Below are 22301 nucleotides of genomic sequence, written 5' to 3' on the forward strand. Positions count from 1 at the left end.
CATTTAACATGTTTTTCTATCCCTTACAGTTCTTATCACATGGGAATTAGATGTAGAAGCTTGTTCTAAGTCTTTTTAGTGGACAGGGCAAATAAATATATATATTTTAACTGAAATTGTGAATTCATACTGATTTTTTCAATTCTAAAGTAAGATTATACAGTTTTTACTTAATTTCTTTAATTTTATGCTGATGTCACTTATACACTAAATCTTGGTTCCTAACGATATTAACAGTTTGATTTAGCTCCAGTAAAGAGACTCCAGCAAACCATTGGATATATCACACTGGGTATGTACAGTCAAAAAATTATTTTTTAGGTTACTTAAGAATTATTTTTTCCATGTTGCTATGCCACCAACCTGGTAAACAGTTTCTTCTATTTATTTTCCATTTTTAGGTATTGCTTTTTAAAATGTGTTTTAAATTATGCAAATTGTTTACATGGGTTCCAAAGTCAAAATTATATTCAGAAAAGAATTACTTCCTTCCCTGCATAGGTGGCACTTTATTAAAATTAGTTTTAGAGAGACTTGCAGTATGACAGCATGAAGTGCTCTATGGGCCCAAACCCCAGATAAACTGGTTAAAATAATAAAAACAATCATTTAAAGCCTCTGGGAATGGTCTGGTCCTAAGGAAATTTAGTAAATGGAGAAACACTTAATAAAAAACTACCAAAATTCAGTAGGAACAATGAGAGTTTATAGAATTTGAACCGAGACCTGCTTCCTCCCTTTACCTCTCAGATCTGCGAGATTGAACTGTCGACTGGTAAAGCCGATAACACAGGTCTCCCTCTCTTCCCAGCTCAGAGTCAGAGAGCTGTCTTCTAGGAAGGGCTAACACATCAGTATTCCTCATGCTGCCCCCAGCTACGAGTTGGTGAGGCTAAATTCGAGCCAACCGTTGCTAAGAGGCGAGATGGAGGCTTTAGTTTAGGTTTGGCCTAGCGAGAATACTAGGTCCCCGGTTGCTCTCACCCTGGCTCATAAAGTGGTGGTTCCATGTAGGGAAGACCAGCCAAGAAGACCTGAGGTCTCTGCCCCACTCAAGTGCCCAGCTCCTAAATTTGTGGTGTCACTAAATGAGTAGCATGCCACCGTCTCCAGCTCCACAGCCGTGGCTCAGAGATTTCGCCCAGAGGGAGAAGCAGATCTAAACTGGACCTTTTAATCTCTTCCAACATGTTGGGTTCACTTGCAGTAGACGGTGGAGACCTTAAGCTTAAGGACGCTCCAAAAGGAATGGAGATAGATGATGGTGAAAGGGAATTGGGAGGAGATTGGTGGGATCGTTGGACATCTATAGGCTAAACTGTCAGCATATTGTTTTCCTAAGAAGGGGCGATGGGCACAAGGCAAATGGAAGGAGCTTACCAGAGGTGAAGAAAAATTCAAACAAGGACCTGAGAAACTTTCCCTACACAGGAACTCAAATTTGATTGCTTTATTCTGTGGAGCAATTTATGCCCTGGACATTGTTGAAAATAATAGAGCAATCAGCTGGTAATCAGAGGAGCTTAGTAGAGCAGTATAATTAGGGAAAGAGACAAAGAGAGCTGTGCCGGGACTGTTTCCTAAGGGGAAATATCGGAGGGTGACCTCGGTAAGTAGATGGGGTTGGGGGGATAGAGTCCGATAATCCAACAGTCACTAAACAAATAAAAGAGCAAATGAGTAACAAGTTTCAGAGGTGGTGGGTGGGCAGTACCTGGAGTTGCTATGATATATAATCTAAAATGTATGGTTTCCAACAAGAAAAGTTAAGAAATATAAATAAGTATGAAACTGTGATCCCTAAAATAGAAAAAAAGAGGAGGCAACAGAAACTGCTTGTGAGAGTAAACTAAGATGCTGGGGTTGTGAGACAAAGCTTTTTGAGTAGCCATTTATATATGGTCAAAGAACCAAAAGAAATCATGATTAAAGAAGCAAAGGAAGATATGATGACAATGTCACATTAAATTTAAAATATGAATAGAGATAGGATAATAAAAAAAGAACCCAAGTGGAAATTCTGGAGTTGAAAGTACAACTGAAATGAAAAATTCAGTAGAGGGGTTCAACAGTAAATTTGAATTTACAGAAAAGAAAGAATTAGCAACTTGGAAGTTATATGACAAAAATTATGCAATCCAAATATCAGAGACAAAAAAAATTAAGAAAAATGAGTAGAATCTCAGAGAAATGTGTGCCACCATTAAGCACACCAACATGCATATAATAGGAGTAACAGAAGAACCATGGTCTTTAAAAGAAGCCGAAAAAAACATTCAAAGAGAATAGCTAAAAGCTTCCCGGATTTAATGAAAAAGCAATAATCTTCACACCCGGGAGGCTCAACAAACTCCAAGCAGGATGATCACAGGAAACCCACAGACACATTGTAGTAAAAATGCTGAAAGCAAGAGAAAAACTTGAACCGAAGAGGAAAATAAGTTAATTATGAGGGAATCTGAGCGGGATTAACGGCTGACTTCTCAGCGGAAGTAAGGAGGGCAACGGGGTGATTTCACACCTGCAGCTCCATCACTGGGGTAGCCCACGTTAGTGAAAGGAAGGACAAGACCCACAGGATCCTGTGAAGTGGCGCGTCTCCGTGGTTACGGGCCATCTGTCCACGTGCGTGCTTCCTCCTTCCTCTTCAGCTGTCTGATGCTGATCACACCATAGTTTATTCACTCAGTCCTCTGGCTTGTTTACGTCTTTTGCTCTGATGGTGTCGTAACAAATAGCCTCTGCAGAAGTCATTTTTTAAAAAAATGTTTGTGAGTATATCTCTGGCACAGATTCCTACAAGTAGGATTGATGATTCAACCAATAAACATGTATAATTTTGCTAGAGAAAGCTAAAAGGACTGCTCTGGGGGTTGGGTCATTCTGCCTTTCATTAGCAACTTATCAGAATATCTTTTTTCCTCAGAACTCACCACCAAAATGTTGGCAAACTTTGGGATTTTTGCCAATCTAACATCTTAGTGGAATTTATTTATTTATTTTTTTAAAGATTTTATTTATTTGAGAATGAGTGGGGGACAGGGGGCAGAGGGAAAGGGACAAGCAGACTCATCGTGAGCTGGGAACCTTACTCAGGGTTTGATCCCAGCACCCTGTGATCATGGCCTGAGCCAAAGGCAGATGCTTAACCTACTGAGATATCCAGGGGCCCATCTTAGAGGAGTTTAAACTTGCAGTTATCTTTCATAAACGAGCTATGTGAGTATCTGCTCATAAGTTTAAAGGTCATAAAAAAAGTTTAAAGGTCATTTGCCTTCTTTTTTCTTTAAACTTTTTGTGCATACGCTTTGCCCAGTTTTTTTATTGTAATGGTCTTTTTTTTTATGAATCTTTAGATGCTTTCCATATATCAGGGATAATAATTCTTTATGATGTAAGATGCAAATATGTTTTAAGTTTGTCATTTGTCTCTTTACATTGCTTAACAATATTAACTTTTGAGTCAAAAGGTAGTTTGGGTCTTAATTTTGCCCCTTTGTATTTGGGTGACCTTGGTCGGGTTATTTAACTTTCTTCTGTTTTCCCCTGGTGAAATGAGGATAATCATTGCTCTTCTTGCCACAAACTTTTGTTATAAAGACAAAATGGTGTTTGTTGAAATGCCTTGTAAAGTGTTATTCAAATGTGAGTCATTCCAAAGTGACACCTAGCACATCTAATAATCTAACTTATGCCAGCAGGAGAAAGCTGGCTTCTCTTTTCTCTCCCATTCTCTGCTTGGAGGCAACCTAGATGTAATGGAACAGCGGTCTTCTCAGATCAGTAAACGAACCCACCTGTCGTTACACCTGCAATTATAAATAACCTGGAATTAAGGGGAAAGGATAATCATTATAATCACAAATTAGTAAAAGCAGTGGGTAAGTTTCAGAGCCAACAGAGTGATAACATGGCAGATTCCATTACTTTATTTTTCTCATTCAAACTATATTCGAAAACTTTTTTATTGATCATTCGATTATTTGAAATCAATCGCTGCTTAAATCTATATAGCACTAGAGCACTGACCTGGGTGAAAAAGAGATTTTGCGACTGTAGGAAATAAACAAAAAACATGACCCAGCCCTTGGTTTGCTTGGAGTATTGACTGGACAGGCTGCTATTTACATACTTAGGAGCAGCTGATATCTTAATTCGATGTCAATCGGAATTCTTGATCATAAGCATAGAAGTCAATTTTAGCTGATTCACGTTGCAGATTGAAAGGAGATCAGGGAGCCTGCAGAACTGATAGAAAATGTGAACTGGTGGCGGCCGGGCGGCCCAGGTCTCGGCCAGGGTCTCGCCTGTGTCTCCTCAGGGTGCCGCTGTTGGCGAACCTCTGCTGGGTGCGTGGCTCGGGTCGTGGCAGCCACCAGCAGGGAGATGCAGGGTCCTGCCCCCAGCTGTGGCTTCCGGAGGACGGAGGCCCAGTCTGCGCCCTGTAGGTGGTGGGCAGGTGGTAAGGTGGGTGGAGGAGACAGGAGAGTGTGGGGAGCTGAGGTCGCAGGCTTTAAAGGGGCCCCCTTCCAGGTGACGTGGGGGCGGAGCCGCAGGCCGATGCTGGGAATGGCCCTGGGGGGCTCCATCTGGTGCCCAAGACAGGGGGCAGCGGGGGGGGGGGGTCACGGGGGGCCGCTGGGGCACCCGAAGACTGGCTCAGCCATTCCAGCTTTTACCAGGGCAGGAAGTGGCCACATCTTAGGTCTGAAAGGGCTGCCCTGGCCGCTCTGCTGGGACCAGGCTGCAGGTGGCGAGGCCGCGGCGGGGACAGCAGGTGGTGAGCACGACTGTGGCCGGGGCTAGGGAGCCGGGGGTCCAGGAGACAGAGCCCTCGGGACCTGCTGGGGGAGGCCGAGTCTGGGCAGCTCCGCGGCCTTGACTGGGGGAGAAGGCTGGGGGGGCCCTGAGCCCCGGGGCTGCGGGTGCTCTGACAGGTGCCTTCCATCCCCGAGGATGCAGGGCCGAGCTGGGGGCCCAGCCGCGCGAGCGCTTGCCGAGCTGCTGCTTCTCCCTTCCTGTTTTGTGTTTTTGTTTTTTGTAAATTTTCTTATCGGAGTTGGATTTGCCGACATAGAGCATGCCCCCCACCCCCTGCCCCGTGCCCATCCCGCCCAGTGCCCCCGTGCCCCGCCCACCTCCCATCCCCCGCCCCTGTTGGTTGAAGGATGGAGAGGACGGTCTCCAGGGCCAATGGGACGCTCCTCACCATCAGGAAGGACAGTGCCCCCACTGCCTGGATGCGGGGGGAATTGGAGGGGATCAGGCGGAGGGAGTGCGCCTCTCCCTCTCAAGACGCCCCTCCTGTGACCCCTTTTCCGTGAAGCAGGTAAGGCCGCGAGTGAAAGCAGAGGTGCGGGGTGCCCGGATGTGACCCGGGGCGGGTGTCAAACCCCAGGCGCCCGCGAGGGCAGGAGCACCAAGGCTGCCTCGGAGTGGCCGCGCTCGGGGCGGGTGGAGGGTGGAGGGAGCGCTCTGAGCAGCCCCCCACGTGAGCTGCCCGAGCCCCCGAGCCCCGACTCTGCCGTCCGCGGGAGCTCCGGGACTTCGAGGCCCTGCAGGCCCTGCACCGCGGGTTCTGCGAAGTGGGAAATACTAGAACCCACCGCTCAGAAGGCTGCTGTGAGGGATCCCTGGTGGCTCAGCGGTTTGGCGCCTGCCTTTGGCCCAGGGCGCGACCCTGGAGTCCCGGGATCGAGTCCCGCGTCGGGCTCCCGGCATGGAGCCTGCTTCTCCCTCCTCCTGTGTCTCTGCCTCTATCATGAATAAATAAATAAATCTTAAAAAAAAAAAAAAAAAAAGAGGAAGAAGGCTGTGAATGTGAGACCAGTAAGTAGCCAGCAGATCCTGGGAGAAGCGCCTGGCTCGCAGCAGGCATCCAGGGGGATTAGCTCCTAGACCACTCTCCTCCCTCTACAAAACCCACAAGCAGGCTTTGCTGAGGCTGCTTGGAATGGGTCTGGCAGGGGAGAAGTGGTGAGGAATTGGTCCTTCATACTGCTGTGATTAAACTAAATGAGAACAGAAATCAAGTAGGAAGCTGAGCAAAAGGAAAGGAAGAGATGATGAGCATGAGTAATGCTCCACTCGTGAGTCCCGGTCTAACCACAGAGCACTCCCACGGGACAGGTGTTGGGGGGCGGGAGGGGGCGTCAAGGATCAAGATAATACCAAGTTTTAGAAGTGCCCTCTCTATAGCAGCCTCTAAAAAACAAGGTCATAACAAACTTTTTATGCATGGAAAATACCCACATCTCGTGACAATTTATATATCACAAAAGAGAAAAAGCCAATCACATCATTATGGAGCATGTAGGCGGATTCCAGAGCCATCTGTGATAAGCTGATCTGGTGTCAGAAACTACACAAGACGCTCCCCTTAGGTGGGTGTTCCCATAAACAATGACCACAAGTCTGTTTATGCCCTTTTATCTTAAATGCACAAGTGAAAAAGGCTAAGCAGTGACTTTTGCAATGTGTGGTTTCCTCAAAGTTAATGCTTAGGACATTATCAAAGGGAACACAATATGAATTGCAGAAATATGGTCTCAATTTCAGTTGATTTTAAAGGTCAATAGGCAAAGTATAATAAAAAATTAAGCAGAAATGCTATTTTGTCAAATAGCTAAGATAGGTCTCAGAAATTCTTTATTCTGCACATATATTTTATATTTCTACTTTTTAGCTATTCTCACTTTTTTTAATAAGTTCCACATCCAACGTGGGACTTGAACTCACAACCCAACATCAAGAGTTGCATCAGCAAGCCAGCCAGGCACCCCAACTATTCTTACTTTTTAATGGAAGAAGTTGTATGTATGCATATAATACAGTAGCTATCATTGTATCAAAATATCACTGTATCGAGATAAGGAAATCCATCTAACAATTCACATCGACAATGGCAGAGGCACAAAGTATATAAGCATTATCGAAACTGGTTTGCACAGAAGTGATAGCAGTTGGTGGTTCTGGAAGGATTACCCAGTCTAGAGATGTTAGTGACTGGCTATTGAGAATCTTTGGTGTAATTTATCAAATTCAAAGCCAAATCTTTTATGTTCGCATCCACAACTTAAAATGCTGAAGACTAACGAATAAAATAGTTTATATTGTATTTGAGCTTAAATGGCAAGTAGAAATCAAATAAACTGCTAAAACACATTTAAAAGGACCTCAGCTTAACCTTATGAGTAGGTGAAGACTTCATCTGATATGATAATTCTTTATTTAAGATCCAGATAAAATCACCCGTCACAGAGGCGCTTCTTCCTTGAGAGGGGTTGAGGTAAGGGCCCTGGCTCTGCTACTTACCCGCGGAGATCCTGGGCAAGGTGCTTAACCTCTCTGTGCATGTGTCCTTCTCCGTAAAAGAGGTGCAGCGACAGGAGGGCATCTGAGAATTAAGCATGCTCATGCATATTAGATGCTTACAACAAGGCCTGGTGCTGTCCATAAAATGTCCTTTAGCATTGTTTGCTAATTGTACATAGCTAGTATGTTAGTGATGATTCAGGACTCTGTAGGAATCAGTGATTTACTAGAATATACACCTAGAATTAAGAAAGGTAATATAATTTTTCTAGGACATAAAAGGACATACTGAAAACTGGGGAAGAAATACCTACAAATTTTCCCTTAGTCATAAAATTTTAAAAAGTGTTCTGAATGTAGGGATAACTTCCCAAAGATAGAAGTGGCAATTAGGTTTTTGTCTGGAAAAAGCAAGATTAAATAGCCATACAAAAAAGTGTTTATTGGTAAAAACCTGTTACATAAATATACAAAGCATCTAAAAGTCATCTGACTTAATTTGTGTATTTTATGTGAACAAAGTATGAACGTATTTCCATATCACATATCATATCATGTTACTTTTCTCTTTGAGAGACACAATTTTCCTTATCTAAGAAAGGAAAATAATTATTTTAAAATCTAATCACTAATTCACCTGAGAAACTCCTGGCAATAATTATGCAATAAGTAAGAATCATGTCCTAATTAGGCCCAGTTTATTAAAATTTGAAACAAAGCCTTGAGCTTTCTCTCTGCTAACATTAAAACATCCTCATTTCAGATGAGGGGCAAACTGTCTACAAATTATCTTGAATATTTTAAGTTTTAAATGTTATTTATAGCTTTGCTGTAGAGGATTTATTTCATTTTAACATTTAGATGCACATCCAAGTGCAAATCGCACATCAATTGAGAATCAAAGTAGGTAACGAATCTGTTTTCTATAAAGTCAGTAATGTGTCTGCACCTGAAAACATGCGGTCTTATTTTGAATGGAAATATGATATTGGTGCTATTATATTGTTTATGAGAGTCCCTTAAGTGGAATCCCAGTAGAGAGCTTTAAGATTTACATGGATGTTCTTTTTTTTTTTTTTTTTTTTTTACATGGATGTTCTTAAGTGTTATGCTCAGCAGAGCGGATTCAGTTTTGGTGAATCCAACAGAACCCTGGGACTGTTCAAGAGTATGAAGCCTCTTTTAGGGATACTGAGTGGGCTTGGGGGAAAAAGCTACAGAACATTTGGATGAAGGCCAGGCTTTCCCACTCGCCTACCACCCCTTTGGGCTTTCTCAGTTATCTGAAAGCAGTAAATAACGTTCCACACCCTTAATAATTATGCTTTGATCCTAATTCATTAGCAACTCCTTTGCAAAGCAGAATGTAGGATCTTATTTCTCCAGAAGCTGGTAATTTAGAGAAAGAAAAAGAAAAGGATAGGGTGAGTCATATTAAAAGACAACCAATAGAGAAGAAACAATTATTCACTTGATGGCTAATCTTTTCAAAAATGAAAACTGGTTGCTAGGTTTTACTTAATAAGGGCACAGAGAACTGAGCAGTATTCTAGTTATGTATTTTCAGAGAAATCTGTTTAAAAGTTCCATGTTTTTGTCCTTATCGACTCTCCATAAAAACTATACATAACAAAAATAGGCGGAGCCAATTCCATGCGAGAACAGAATCTCAGGTATGGCTTCATAGGGGTATGCGCCGGATGAGCACGGAGCAGCCTGCTCGCCACACTTGTGCTCTGGAGCGTGCACCTGGGTCTTCTCTGGAGCGGCGGCCTGGGCGCCCCGGGTCAGAACAGACAATTGGGCCCACCCCAGGCCCACTGCCTCGCCAGGAGGAGCCTGTGAGCTCCACAGAGTACTCCCGTGTCCCCTGGAGGCAGCAACCCGGAGGCACGGCAGGTGTGCCTAAGATCCCCCCAGGGCCCTGCAGGGACCACACCTGCCACGGCTCCGCCCCCGCGGTCCAGGCCGCCTGGCAGGAGGAGGAGGCATATGCAGTTTAAAGAGGCTTCAGGGTGACTCTGAAGCATCTTCCTGGTTAAGAAACCATCCTTTCAAATGATTCTAACAGGGCAGCCCAGATGGCTCAGCAGTTTAGCACTGCCTTCGCCCGGGGCGTGATCCTGGAGGCCTGGGATCGAGTCCCACGTGGGGCTCCCTGCATGGAGCCTGCTTCTCCTTCTGCCTGGGTCTCTGCCTGTCTCTCATGAATAAACAAAATCTTTTAAAAAAATGATTGTAACCAAAATCTTTAACACGGTTGCCATCACAGTCAGTAAACCTTCCCCCTTTCACCCCATGGCTACTGGTGCCAGATCAGAACACGAGTGCTCACTTTGCTCTCCTAGGTCATTTCTGAGACTAACCTTACATAAGGTCTTCTCTATTCAAAAGATTGAAAATGGCTCTCCATTGCTGTTTTTAAAAATAATTACCTTATTGCTTGGTAAAAGTTTCCAGAGCTCTGAATGCTTGTTCCTTCCCGTCTGACGGCATAGTGCCACCAGGCCCCTGGTGCTAGCTGGTGCTGGCAGCTCCTGCCTGTATCTTACATTTTTTTCTTCACCTTACATCCAGTAATTGTTACTTGGTTGGTAAAACACTGGTTAGTAAATAACACATGAGAATAGGTGGCTTTTAGTGAATACAAACTGATCTGGAGAAATAAGATATATTTACACATATGTGATAGACAATAAACATATATTAGAATATATATAATGTGTATTTATTAAAGGCCACCTATTCTCATGTGTTATTTACCAACCAGTATATTACTGGTTTTATATCTATCATTTCTGTCATACTTAAATATGTAGGCTATATGCCAGTTGGCCTATTTTCCTCAAAATAAAATTTCCATAAAGACTGTACTAGACATATTTACTAAGCAATCATCTTAGTAAAATTACTTGAATTCAGCATATGGTCCTACCTTCAATAAGCACTAAGCAAAACAGGATTTGTAATTATTATACTTGTAATGTTAAACTAAAATCAAGAGAGTATTTTTGAGAATGATTTTCTCAAAATCATCAAAATGTCAGTGCCATTTCAAACATTTGTAAAATGTTGAATTACATTTAAAATTAGTATGAATCAGTCTCTACCTACACATAGAAGGACAAACACAAAAATGATGCCCTTTTTCCCTACAGAGTATCGCATCTAATATATCAAGGACTATGGAGAGAAATAACAAGTAATGTGCACCCCTACAGGTAGCTATGAATAACTTTCTGCACTTAATCTTCTAGAATGAGCGCTTAAAATATAAGTTTTTGTTCCTTCAAAGCAACTATGGTAGGCATATATAAAGTAATATCACTAACTCTCCAAATGCTTTGGGTTTTCCTTTAGAACTCTCCCATATGGGCAGCCCGGGTGGCTCGGCGGTTTAGCTCTGCCTTCAAGCCCAGGGCATGATCCTGGAGACCTAGGATCAAGTCCCACGTCGGGCTCCCTGCATGGAGCCTGCTTCTCCCTCTGCCTGTGTCTCTCTGCATCTCTCTCTCTGAATAAATAAAATCTTAAAAAAAAACAAAAAACTCTCCCACACACAAGCCACATAAGAAAACTGGCCTCACTAGCCAACTGTTAGCCATTTTACCGGGATTAAAAATGGTATTTTCTGGTCTGAACACCTACCTTATTCATCCCCACTTAGCTCTAAATTAATTTTGGTGGCTTCAAAAAAGCAAATCCATCTTTGGTGGAAAGAGCTGTCACTAACGGTATTCAAAGAATATATCATACAGACATTTGAAAATTATCTCAATAATAAAGTGCAGCACTACTGGAATAGGGGGTATAGCCTCTCCAGTTAAAAATGCTTCACTTGGATGTAAAATATGACTAATTTGTTAAAAGTCACATGATGTCAGTTATAATTTATGCATTATATATCCCCTCCTTTGAAACATCTAGAAATAAAGAAAATGAAAATAGGTGCTTTTCATAATAAGCAAACCTAAATTTCTAGTTGGGCAATAAAATCGCATTAATTGAAGCAATTAAATTTAAGATAATATCTTTATTAAATAAAAAAGTTACACTATGATTTTTATACACTGTTGAAAATAATGACCACTTTATTTATCTAAAGCCAGCAGTACTTCCCATTTTTCTCTCATGGTGTTGTAGTTAAGCCTCAATTTAGGTCCAGAAAATAAGTAATAGGGTAGATTTTTCCACATTTCTTTAGATTTATCAACTGGAAAGGAATTTCAGAGCATGAAAATAAAATGAGGCAGAAATAAAAGAACTTTTAAATTTGGCTTAAAATTCTATACTCCTATCCACAGAAGTAAATTTCTATTTTAGTAGCCCTCAAAGAGCTGGGGAGAGAAGATTATTACTAATAACAGTAAGTAGCAAATACTTTGGCAAGCATGAACAGAATCACAAATGAAGACATTTACAAATACATTTGTAACATCTCTTTGATGTGGTGTGAGCTATAAATCAGAATGAAAGCAATACAGCTGTTTGATTGCAGATTCTGGTGGGGATTAACAACGTGGCCAATACATCATGAAAAAAAAAAAAAGTCAAGCAAAGCAGTAGGGGAGTACACAGGAAAAAACCATCAATTCGAGAACATTATCTCTTTTTGTTTGGGAAAAAAAAAAAAAGGGTTCCCTGAAGCCTGGAAAGTATTTTTCAGTGGACGTGCTTCTATTCCGTTATCAGGGGAGGGCTTAACGCAGACTCGGGCCAGTCATACACATCCGGCAGCAGGGAATCGTATTCACTTCGCCATATTCTTTCTCTAATGTATTTGGCCTTGTCCTCAGGTTCCGGGTACCGGAAAGCCATTTTGTTAGCATACAGGTACTCTGTGACCTGAAAAATAGGTAAGATTACTGTGCAGGCTCTGAGTATTAACCTGAGAGGGGAAAGTACCGTTAAAACACAGAAGAATGAATTTAGAAGAATGACATTTTTTTTTCAAAATAAATAACATTACTTTGACTCATTTCAAAACATTTGCAAACTACTAAGGGCTTGAAAGATGAAATAAAAATCATCTGTAATCTCACCATAAATTTGACGTGTTTTCAAGTCATTCCCCCCATTACTGGCATTCCCCCCCTTAATACTTCAATCAAACAAGCAATTAAAAATGACTTTTTGTCCTAGGGACTCAACCTTACTATATTTTGTGATGAATGTGTTTCAATTATTTTCTAGCCTATTCTGAGAAACATATTTGTACCCACAGAAAAAGCTGGGGCAAAGCATGAGGTCGGAGAAGCTCACTGGCTGTGGGATGGGGTAGGGGACAGAAAACAAAGCACTCCTAGTCTCCTGAACCCTCGGTCTTGAAAGCCTTAAGCCAATGAAGGAGCAAATTCTCTACCCTGCAGAAGGGAGGTGAGACATGACCCTGGGGCTACACTCCAGTACCAACCCCTAAGCACAGGTATCTCCTTCTATTTCATATGACCTCTCACCTGGACACACTGGTAATCTCTTAACTGGCTGATATGGTCCAAAATCTGTCCCACATGTAATATCATTCTATAAATTCAAAGGTGAGCTCTACTCGTCCTACTTCTGGGCTCTAAAATCCTCAGCTGTTTTGCAACAATAAGGTATTCATTCAGACTCCTTAGCCTGACATTTGTCCATCTGTACAATGTGGCCTTAAGATAACTTTCAAATCCTGTCTTATGCCATTTGCCTACCTATTTAGATTCCAGTTCAACTGAACTGGCTGTTATTTAAAGATTTTAAAGTCATCTTTCTACCCAATGTGGGGCTCGAATTCACAACCCCAAGATCAAGAGTCACATACTCCACTGATTGAGCCAGCCAGGTGCCCCTGGGTTGGCTGTTATTCTTTCTTTTCTTTTCCTTTTTTTTTTTTTAAGATTATTTATTTGAGAGAGAGAGAAAGCACGCAAGCACAAGTGGGGGCAGAGGGAGAGGGCGATCATCTCAAGCAGACTCCCTGCTGAGTCTGTGCCTAATGCAGGGCTTGATCTCACAACCTAAGCTGAAATTAAGAGCCAGACGTTCAACTGACTGAGGACTCGGGCACCCCTGGCTGTTATTTCTTAAACATATCATCTCTTACTCCTAATCTTTGTTTAGTTTACAAGTATTAAAATAATGCAACAATAACATTTATAGTCAAAGGGGTAAAAATTTTATGATCATCAATACACAGTTGAAAATGTGGTTGATAAAAAAAAAAAAAGAAGAGGGCAGCCCCGATGGCTCAGTGGTTTAGCGCCACCTTAGGCCTGGGGTGTGATCCTGGAGTCCCAGGATCGAGTCCCATATCAGACTCCCTGCATGGAGCCTGCTTCTCCCTCTGCCTGTGTCTCTGCCTTTCTCTCTGTCATGAATAAATAAAATATTAAAAAAAAAAAAAAAAGAAAATGTGGTTGATAAATTCTACACTTAATCCTGGTGTTTAAGAAAATCTTAGGGATCCCTGGGTGGCGCAGTGGTTTAGCGCCTGCCTTTGGCCCAGGGCGCGATCCTGGAGACCCGGGATCGAATCCCACGTCGGGCTCCCGGTGCATGGAGCCTGCTTCTCCCTCTGCCTGTGTCTCTGCCTCTCTCTCTCTCTCTCTCTCTGTGACTATCATAAATAAATAAAAATTAAAAAAAAAAAAAAAAAAAAAAAAGAAAATCTTAGTAAACTAGGGATTAAGATTACTTCTTAAAAAGATAAAAGAATATTTATTTCAACCAAAAGCTAGTATCATATTTAGTATTAAAATACAAGGATGCCCTGATCAACTAAGTTGCTTAAAACTGTTCTTATGGGAGAAAAAAAGAAATACATAGTAAATGAAGAAACAAATCACTTGCAAATGATTCAAAACTCAAAATTCCAAAACAGTTCATTAAGAAACTATTAAAGAGAGTTAAGATTGCTCAATTAGGTGAGCTACTTATCAAGTAAATTCATAAAAATTAATACCTTCCCTATATGCCATGACTACCAAGGAAATAAGTATAAGAAGAAAAATCTTTATTATAAAGAACAAAACATTTTAAATTCTAGGAAAATAAGCATTAAGCAACATACTACATTTAGAGAGGAAAACAACAAAATTATATTGAAAGACTTAAAAAGAAGAAACAGACTGTGCTGAGTGGAAAGAGGTACTGATGGGGAGGGAAGAGCCAGTACCAAAGACTCAATTTCACTGATTTAATTTGTAAGTTTGATAGTTTCCTACACAGATGCAGGGTTTTCTTTAAATTAAAAAAACTGGTAAAAAAAATTCATCCAAAAGAATGCAGTTTAAACAGATAAGAAAATACTGAAAACGATTATTGATGAGAAAGATATAGTATCTAATAATACACATTATACATACCACAGTAATAATTATTTTTTTAAGATTTTATTTTTAAGTAATCTCTATACCCAACTCACAATCCTTAGGTTGAGTCACATGCTCCACTGACTGGGCTAGCCAGGTGCCCTACATACCACAATATTTTTAATGGTGCCTAATAATAGGCCTATATGGTTAGGAACAGACTCTCAGTGACAGATTTGAGGACTTTATGTTAGTAAAAGGAGCATTCTCAATCAATTGGTGCTGGGGCAACTGGTTAACTATTCAGAAAACAATGTTTCTCGGCCTCACACATCTTACTCTAAAAAAACCTTAGGGATTAAAAGGTTTTATGTTCTTAAAAAGCAAAGGTAGATATTTATATGATTTTTGGAGTGGGAGAAGGCATTAACATTCATAAAAGGTGAGGAAACAAGCCATAGAGTAAAGAGATTATTCCACAAAAAAAACCTCTTAAAATGTGGCATTCCAGTGTTAAATTTCCACAAGTCAAAATAAATGGCAAATGGGTAAACACCTGCACCACAGCAAACAGAGAAATCATGATGCTCAATATATTAAGGGCCTTTTAAAGCCAACATTAGAAAGAAAACAACCAATATAAAAACAAGCAAAGGTCATGAACAGGCAGGCAGTTCACAGAATATGATTATTTTTTTAATTTGATTTTTAAAAAAGACTTTACTTATTTATTGGTGAGAGAGAGAGAGAAAAACACGAGGGGTGGGGGGCAGAGCGGGGGAGAAGCCGATTCTCCACTGAGCAGGGAGACTGATGCGGGGCTTGATCCCAGGACCCTGAGATCATGACCTGACCCAAAGGCAGACACCCGACTGACTGAGCCACCTGGGTACCCTATTTTATTTTTTATAATTGTTTAATTAAGCAAAAAACTCAATCTCACTAATAAATGCTTTAGATAAAAATGAAGACATAATCCTCCACTCACTAAATATGTAAGATTTAAAGAATAACGCTCAGTATCGGCATCACTGATACTGCAATATAAATTGATACTTTTTTCCTGAAGAAATATGATGGTAATCTGTATCGGAAGCCTCGGCACGTTAATACTTTTTGTTCTTTCGATTAGACATTTATCTTAAGAAAAAACAATCAAAAATGTACACAAAGACTTAAATAAGGATGTTCACTACAATATTATTTCTAACAACAACAAAAGATGCTTAAAGTCCAAAAATACAGAAATGGTTAAACGAATTATGATGCCTAACAAAGACAAGATTACGCAGCATTAATGATCATACGGGAGAACTGCTATTGATTTACCCGGGGAAAGGCTTACAGTGTACTCAGTGGAGAAAGAGCAGGGAGAAACCATCCTAAAGAGGCACCGGTGGCTGCAGGTGCTGCAGACATATGCATGCGTTGGGGAAGGAAAAGGACTAGAAGGCTACAAATCCCAAATAATAATGTGGGTTATGGGGCGCCTGGCTGGCTCAGTCGGTTAAGCGCCCAACTCGTGACTTTGGCTCAGGTCATAACCTTGGGGTCCTGAGATGGGAGTCCGCATCAGACTCCATGCTCCGTGACGCACGGGCTTGAGGATTCTCTCTCCCTTGCCCTCTGCCCCACCTCCCACTCTCTCTCACTCTCAAATAAATAGATCTTTAAAAAAAATAATGTGGGTTATATTCTGGTATTTAGAAAATGAGTGATCTAAAATTTCTTCTTTGTACCCTTGAAATGTTTCAAACTTTTCTCTAGTAAACTTATGCTACTTGCTTAAGAAAACATTATTAAAATATTTGTGAACAGGTATAAATTATACTTACTTTAATAGCAATGTTAATAGAAACTTCCTGAATATCAGCAAGTGGTGGGTAAAGTCTCCCTTGAGCTAGCTCTTTATCTGTCAATTGATTTGCCAGTGCCTGAAGAGAAAAACGGCATTTTATTTTTATTTTGTCTAAATGCCACAGAATAAGGACGTGATAAAATGGAAAAGTGGTTTGGGGAGCAGAAAATAATACGAGTAACATAATTCTTCTTATTTTTAGCAGGAATATATATACTTAAAGTGCTGCAGAAATTAAAACTGTTCACTGCTAAACAATAAACAACTGGATTGAAAAGTTTATTGACATATTCTAGTTAATACATACAAAGTTTGGAATAATTACATCAGCTACTATGAAAATAGACATTAAAATCTGTTATTAAAAAATGTGAGTTCGTCAAAACTCACACTGTAGTCCTGCACTGCAATAGTCCTGCAAATAAACCAGTTTGTGTCCATTAAAAAAATGAAGGCGTTACACCTTTGGTCTATGCTGTCACGATACGTTACCTTCAGACACATATATAACAGGCACGATAGGTGTTATACATATGAAAGGATTCATAGCTTACATTCAGAATTTGAAAAATCATGATAAAAAATTAATCTTATGCAAAAGTAGACGGCCAAATCAGAAAAGCCAGAGATGAATAGCTTCCTTTCCATTCATAAGGCAGCTCTAATCCATTTTCTCTCTCTGCTTTTAACTAAGATCCACTCATCTTTATAATTCATCCTTTATAAAAGAGTCGAAAAAGATTTAAAACACTTACCTTTGCAGCTTCTAGGAAAACATGGTCACTAATATGCCGGGTGTTACAGAGAATAACAGCTAAAGCCACGCCTAGAAAACATTTTAAATGTTTAGTGAGGTCTTTTTTTTCAAATTGTGAAAGGAACCGAATAAATACCCAGACTTACAGCCAGTTAATGGGAACCACTACCCCAACAGCTCCCCTCACCCAAGCAGCCAAGACACAACAGAAATCGGAGAGTTAAAATCAAATAACAACATGTCTTTTAACTGTTACGACACTTACCTGCTAGACAGAGATATCAAACGGCTTTTCTCAATTTAGTTTTTATAATTAGCAAAATTACAAGTGCATACACTTCATCAATACTTGTTACAAGAAACATCAACTCCCGGCCCACCCCTAATCCTTCCAGTCTTGCTCATTTTTGTGTTCCTCTCTCCCACCGTGGAACGGCTTGCACACGGTTCTCCCGACTGACTTCCCAGGCTCAGAAGCCAGCGGCTCCTTCCTGCAGGAGGAAGTGCGTGGCTCTGGTCCACGCTTCCCGCCTCCCCCGAGGCCTCCCCCGTGGTCTACACGGAGCACCGCCGCCCAGCTTCCTCCGAAGGCTACTCAAAGCGCGGCCGTTGCCAACACCGGGTCGCGGGCATCTCTTCTCTTCTGCGTGACTTGGGTTTTCCCTGCTGATCTCCTTATTTTAGTTTTTCAGCACTTGAAATTATCTCACGCCGGCTCATCCAGCATCTCCGGCACATCCCGCACGCGCCTCCTTCATCCTCCAGAAGAGACCGCCGCGCCGCTCCGTGGTGGCCGCTCTCCGTCCCAGACCGTCCCAGGTCGGAGCGGTCATCCTGGACAGTCTCTCCCCTTTAGGCAGCTTGCCTGGGTTTCTTCGGAGTTCACTTCTAGATCCCACTTCCTCCCAGTGTCTGGTTAGTCCCCATTTGGGGCAGGACATGTTTTCTTTTTTTAAAAATTTTTATTTATTTATGATAGTCACAGAGAGAGAGAGAGAGAGAGAGAGAGAGAGAGAGGCAGAGACATAGGCAGAGGGAGAAGCAGGCTCCATGCACCGGGAGCCCAACGTGGGACTCGATCCCGGGTCTCCAGGATCGCGCCCTGGGCCAAAGGCAGGCGCCAAACCACTGCGCCACCCAGAGATCCCAGGACATGTTTTCCTACAGTTTTCTGAGGATGCTCCCCGGCACTCCTCCCCCCGCCCCACTGTTTTTTTTTTTTTAAATTACTTTCCACCTATTCGATCATTTGTTTGGGTTTAGAGTTCTAGCTTGGAAATAATTTCCCTTTAGAGCCGTGAGGCGCTCCTCCCCTCCAATACCTTCTGGCCACCAGTGTTGTTGGTGAGCAATCAGTGCCAGCTGAATTCTAGACCCTTTCTGGTGATTATCCTCTTGCTGTACCTCTGGAAGTATCAGGATCCTTCCTGAATGTTCCGCAGTTCCCAGTGATGTGCCTTGAGGTGCAGGACTTTTCCACACCGTGTCTGGCACTCGTGGGGGAGGCCCTTCCTACCCGGGAACCTGGGTCCTTCAGTTTGGGTAAAGATTCACGAAATCACCTGTCATTTTCTTTCCTCCACTCATCTGTTCTCTCACTCTACAAGGCTGTTTTCTGATACTGTCCTTCCTGGACCAGCCCTCTCATTTTCTTCTGCTTTCCAGCCCTCATTCTTTGCTCGATTTCTAGGTGACTTCCTCAGCTTTTAAAAAAATAATCCTTCTGTTCTCAAACTTTTTATTTTCAAGAGCTCATTTTTGTTCTCTAATTTTTTAAACAAAATTTTTGTCTTCATGTGGATATTGATAGTTTTTAAACTTTCCTTCTCCCCACCTAACCCCTGCTTCTTTCTAAGCAGCTTTTTACTCCTTGTCTATTTTCATCTCTTTTATGAAATAAATTGTTCATGTTAGGAGACTTTCCTTAGCTGACCAGTAATTTTTAAGTGTTTCTCATATGTAAGGGTTAGGAACTGGAAGGATCACTGGTAGCCATGAGCACGAGGAGAGGGCTTGCCCCTCAGCATCACTGTGGTGATTTGGCTTTTAATCACCCTCCTTTCTGGCATCTCCTTCCTCAACTGTGTCCAGTGTCCTCTGGTCTAGAAATTCTCAGTTTTGCACACACTATTGAATCTTTAGCCAGAGCGAGGCAATACAGTTATCCAGTTAATCATGGACAAGAAGAAAATCGGGTAATAGATTCCTTATTTTAATCTAGCCTCTGGATAATATATGTATTTCAGAAAGTAGAGCATCTGTTCCATCTACAGTTTATATAGTTGCTTCAATGTTTGGAGCAAAATCTATGGTCTTAGGTTTGTCTTGTCTCTTCCATGTTCTTTCTTTTCCTCTCCATTCTTGACTTTTGGATTTTTTTTTTTTAATCATTTCCTTTCCTCCCCTAACATTCTCTCACCATAGTTAGGAAGTTTTTCTGGTCTTCCAGTGATTATCCTAAAATTTATAACAAGCACCCTTATGAAAATTCCATGGCAATCTCTAATTTGCCCTTCCACCAGACAATGCCTCCACCACCCTCGTAACAGTTTCACTCTACTTATAAGTTATTATACTTGATCTTTCAAGGAAATCTTTTTGCCTTGGCTGCATTCATAGTTTTCTTTTGTTGTTATTTGCTAGAGTCTCACAACGATGTTCCTCGATGAGGCCTTCTTTTATTTATCCCGCGTGGGTTTTACTGAGCTTCTGGATATTGTGTACTGACGTCATCATCAGGTTCTAAGAAATTCTCAGCCACGAAGCGTACAAATACTGCCTCTGCTTCATTCTCATGCTATCTTCTGGGACTACACACAGTGTATCAATTAAAGGTATATATCTGCTTTCCTATATTTTTCTCTTGCTTTGGAAATCATTTCTTCTGACCTATCTTACAGTTTCATTCTCTTCAGTCTAATCTGCACTGGGCCTCATTCACTGAGTTCTTGAATTTATTTTAGTTTTTCAATTCTAGAACTTAAGTGTTACTTGGCTGAGTTTTTCAAGCTTGGATTTTATCTCCATAAACACAATAGGCATACTGATTTCATAATATCTGTTTGATATCCAGAATTCCAGAGTTTTCTTGTTGTTTCGGGCACTGTCTTGTCTTTTATGTGCTCTTTATCTTTTATTTTTTAACTGGGGGTGTATTTTAAAATTTGTGAAAGTCACTTGAAGACAAGGATAGTGTTACCTTGTGCCACAGAAGATTTCATTTCTATTTGCTTCTGGCCCGGCCCTGTGGATGCTGGTAGGCCAAGACAAAGATCTGAGGCTTTCCAGGTCACCATGTGATAGTGCAAACTATACCCATATTCCAAGGTACAGCCTTTAGCACTTCAGCCCCATCAGTGGTTCACTAGAACCCTATTCCTGGCAGATGCCAGACTCTAATGCTTGCCTTCCCTCCATGAAAAGCACCGCTTTGCTGTGCGGCCACTCCTTGCCGACGAGAGAACGCCTCCAGTGCAAAACTTCACATGCTGGTTTTCTGAGCTCTAGTTCTCTCCCCAACCTTGATCCAGAACTCTTGAGTATTTCATTAGTCAGTATCTTTTTAGCCTTTGGCCCTTTCAAGGTCTGATTTTTGTTGTTATTTTATCCAGTTATAATTGCTGGACCAAGTAATTCAAACATCATCGGAGCCTTACATTTTTTTATAAACAGACTTTTGGCCTCCTGCTTTTCAGTCCACTTTTACCTCTACATCAAGTCATTTGTGTATCTATATTTATAGATAATGGTGCTGATAATGGTTAACAGTAAAGTTAGGACTTTGTAGTATTGTATAAAAATCATCAATTGCCAAATTCCTTATTAGTCAAGTAAGACACAGAAAATGACATTGTTAAATTCAGCGGATAGGTATTCGTTTCCATGTTCTTATGCCTTTCTGCCACAGAAATAGTGCTGGGTAGAACAGATTGATTTTGAACATTGTCAAGTTCTAGAAAGAGATCACTGGTGATGGGAAAGTTTCTATAATAGACAGTAGGTCTCAAGAGATGAGCAGCGTAGAATTCTAGACATAAAATAGCTACGGGGAGAAAAATTCATAACAAAAGCACTGAGATATTCACAGGTTAAAAGTCTTCTTTACTTTGACAACAGTAATAGCATGCTTGCTTGATGCTAGCCTACATCCACTAAAAATCTACCATAAAAGACATGAAATCTTAGCACCTACAGTCAGCTCATCAGGGAGAGGCCCACAAGGAGAAAGACAAAGGAAATTCAGGTCGATTCCCTATTTTACTCAACAAAGTCTTTCATTAAAATGAATGAACTAAGGATCACCAGAAAAAAATTTTTTAAAAGATTTTATTTATTTATTCATGAGAGACAGAGAGAGAGAGAGAGAGGGGCAGAGACACAGGCAGAGGGAGAAGCAGGCTCCGTGCAGGGAGCCCAACGTGGGACTTGATCCCAGGACCCTGGGATTATGCCCTGAGCCGAAGGCAGGTGCCAAACTGCTGAGCCACCCAGGTGTGCCAGGATCACCAGAAATTTATAGAAAATGAACAGCACAAAGGAAGAAATATTTAAAAGAATCTTAGCTCTCAGAAGAAATTCAAAAGGATCCTGAAGTCTTAAAAAAAAAAAAAATGAAAGTGGCTATAAAAAAAAAGTGATTTTAGGATAAGATAAAGGTATTGGGAATAAAAAATATTTGAACCTACTGAACTGATGATATGAGATATTAAGCAAATGTTAAATGTTAATTTCATATGTATGACACCAGTATTATAGTTATGATTAATTTTAAAAATTACTTGTTCAGAGATACATACTGCAGTAGTTACGATGGAATTATATGACGTCTCTGATTTGCTTTAAAATAACCCATTGAGGAAAGAATGGGCAGGAAAATATAGTTACATGTTGGTGGGATCCCTGGGTGGCACAGTGGTTTGGCACCTGCCTTTGGCCCAGGGCGCGATCCTGGAGACCCGGGATCGAATCCCACGTCGGGCTCCCAGGTGCATGGAGCCTGCTTCTCCCTCTGCCTGTGTCTATCATAAATAAATAAAAAAGTTTAAAAAAATATATAGTTACATGTTGGTAACTGCTGAAATGT

The 22301-nt window shown here is 41.2% G+C and overlaps 1 protein-coding gene and 1 long non-coding RNA gene across 7 annotated transcripts in view; one reads left to right on the plus strand and one right to left on the minus strand.

Moving 5' to 3' along the window:
* Window positions 1-22301, plus strand: part of LOC112644109 (uncharacterized) — a 36675-nt gene that overhangs the window by 1467 nt on the left and 12907 nt on the right. Inside the window, exon 2 of the long non-coding RNA XR_003126135.3 lies at window positions 238-292. This is a non-coding gene — a long non-coding RNA (uncharacterized LOC112644109). The remainder of the gene's footprint in view (window positions 1-237; window positions 293-22301) is intronic.
* Window positions 11328-22301, minus strand: part of ME2 (malic enzyme 2) — a 48853-nt gene continuing 37879 nt past the window's right edge. For all 6 annotated transcript variants that reach the window (XM_025422261.3, XM_049112678.1, XM_035705172.2 and 3 more), the window contains 3 exons: window positions 17217-17287; window positions 16439-16537; window positions 11328-12159 (listed from right to left, as the gene is read on the minus strand). In XM_025422261.3, the coding sequence (XP_025278046.1) occupies window positions 11992-12159; window positions 16439-16537; window positions 17217-17287 (338 nt within the window). In that variant the 3' untranslated portion in view covers window positions 11328-11991. The remainder of the gene's footprint in view (window positions 12160-16438; window positions 16538-17216; window positions 17288-22301) is intronic.

Source organism: Canis lupus, chromosome 1 (genome assembly GCF_003254725.2).
Source record: "Canis lupus dingo isolate Sandy chromosome 1, ASM325472v2, whole genome shotgun sequence".
Lineage (NCBI taxonomy): Eukaryota > Metazoa > Chordata > Mammalia > Carnivora > Canidae > Canis > Canis lupus.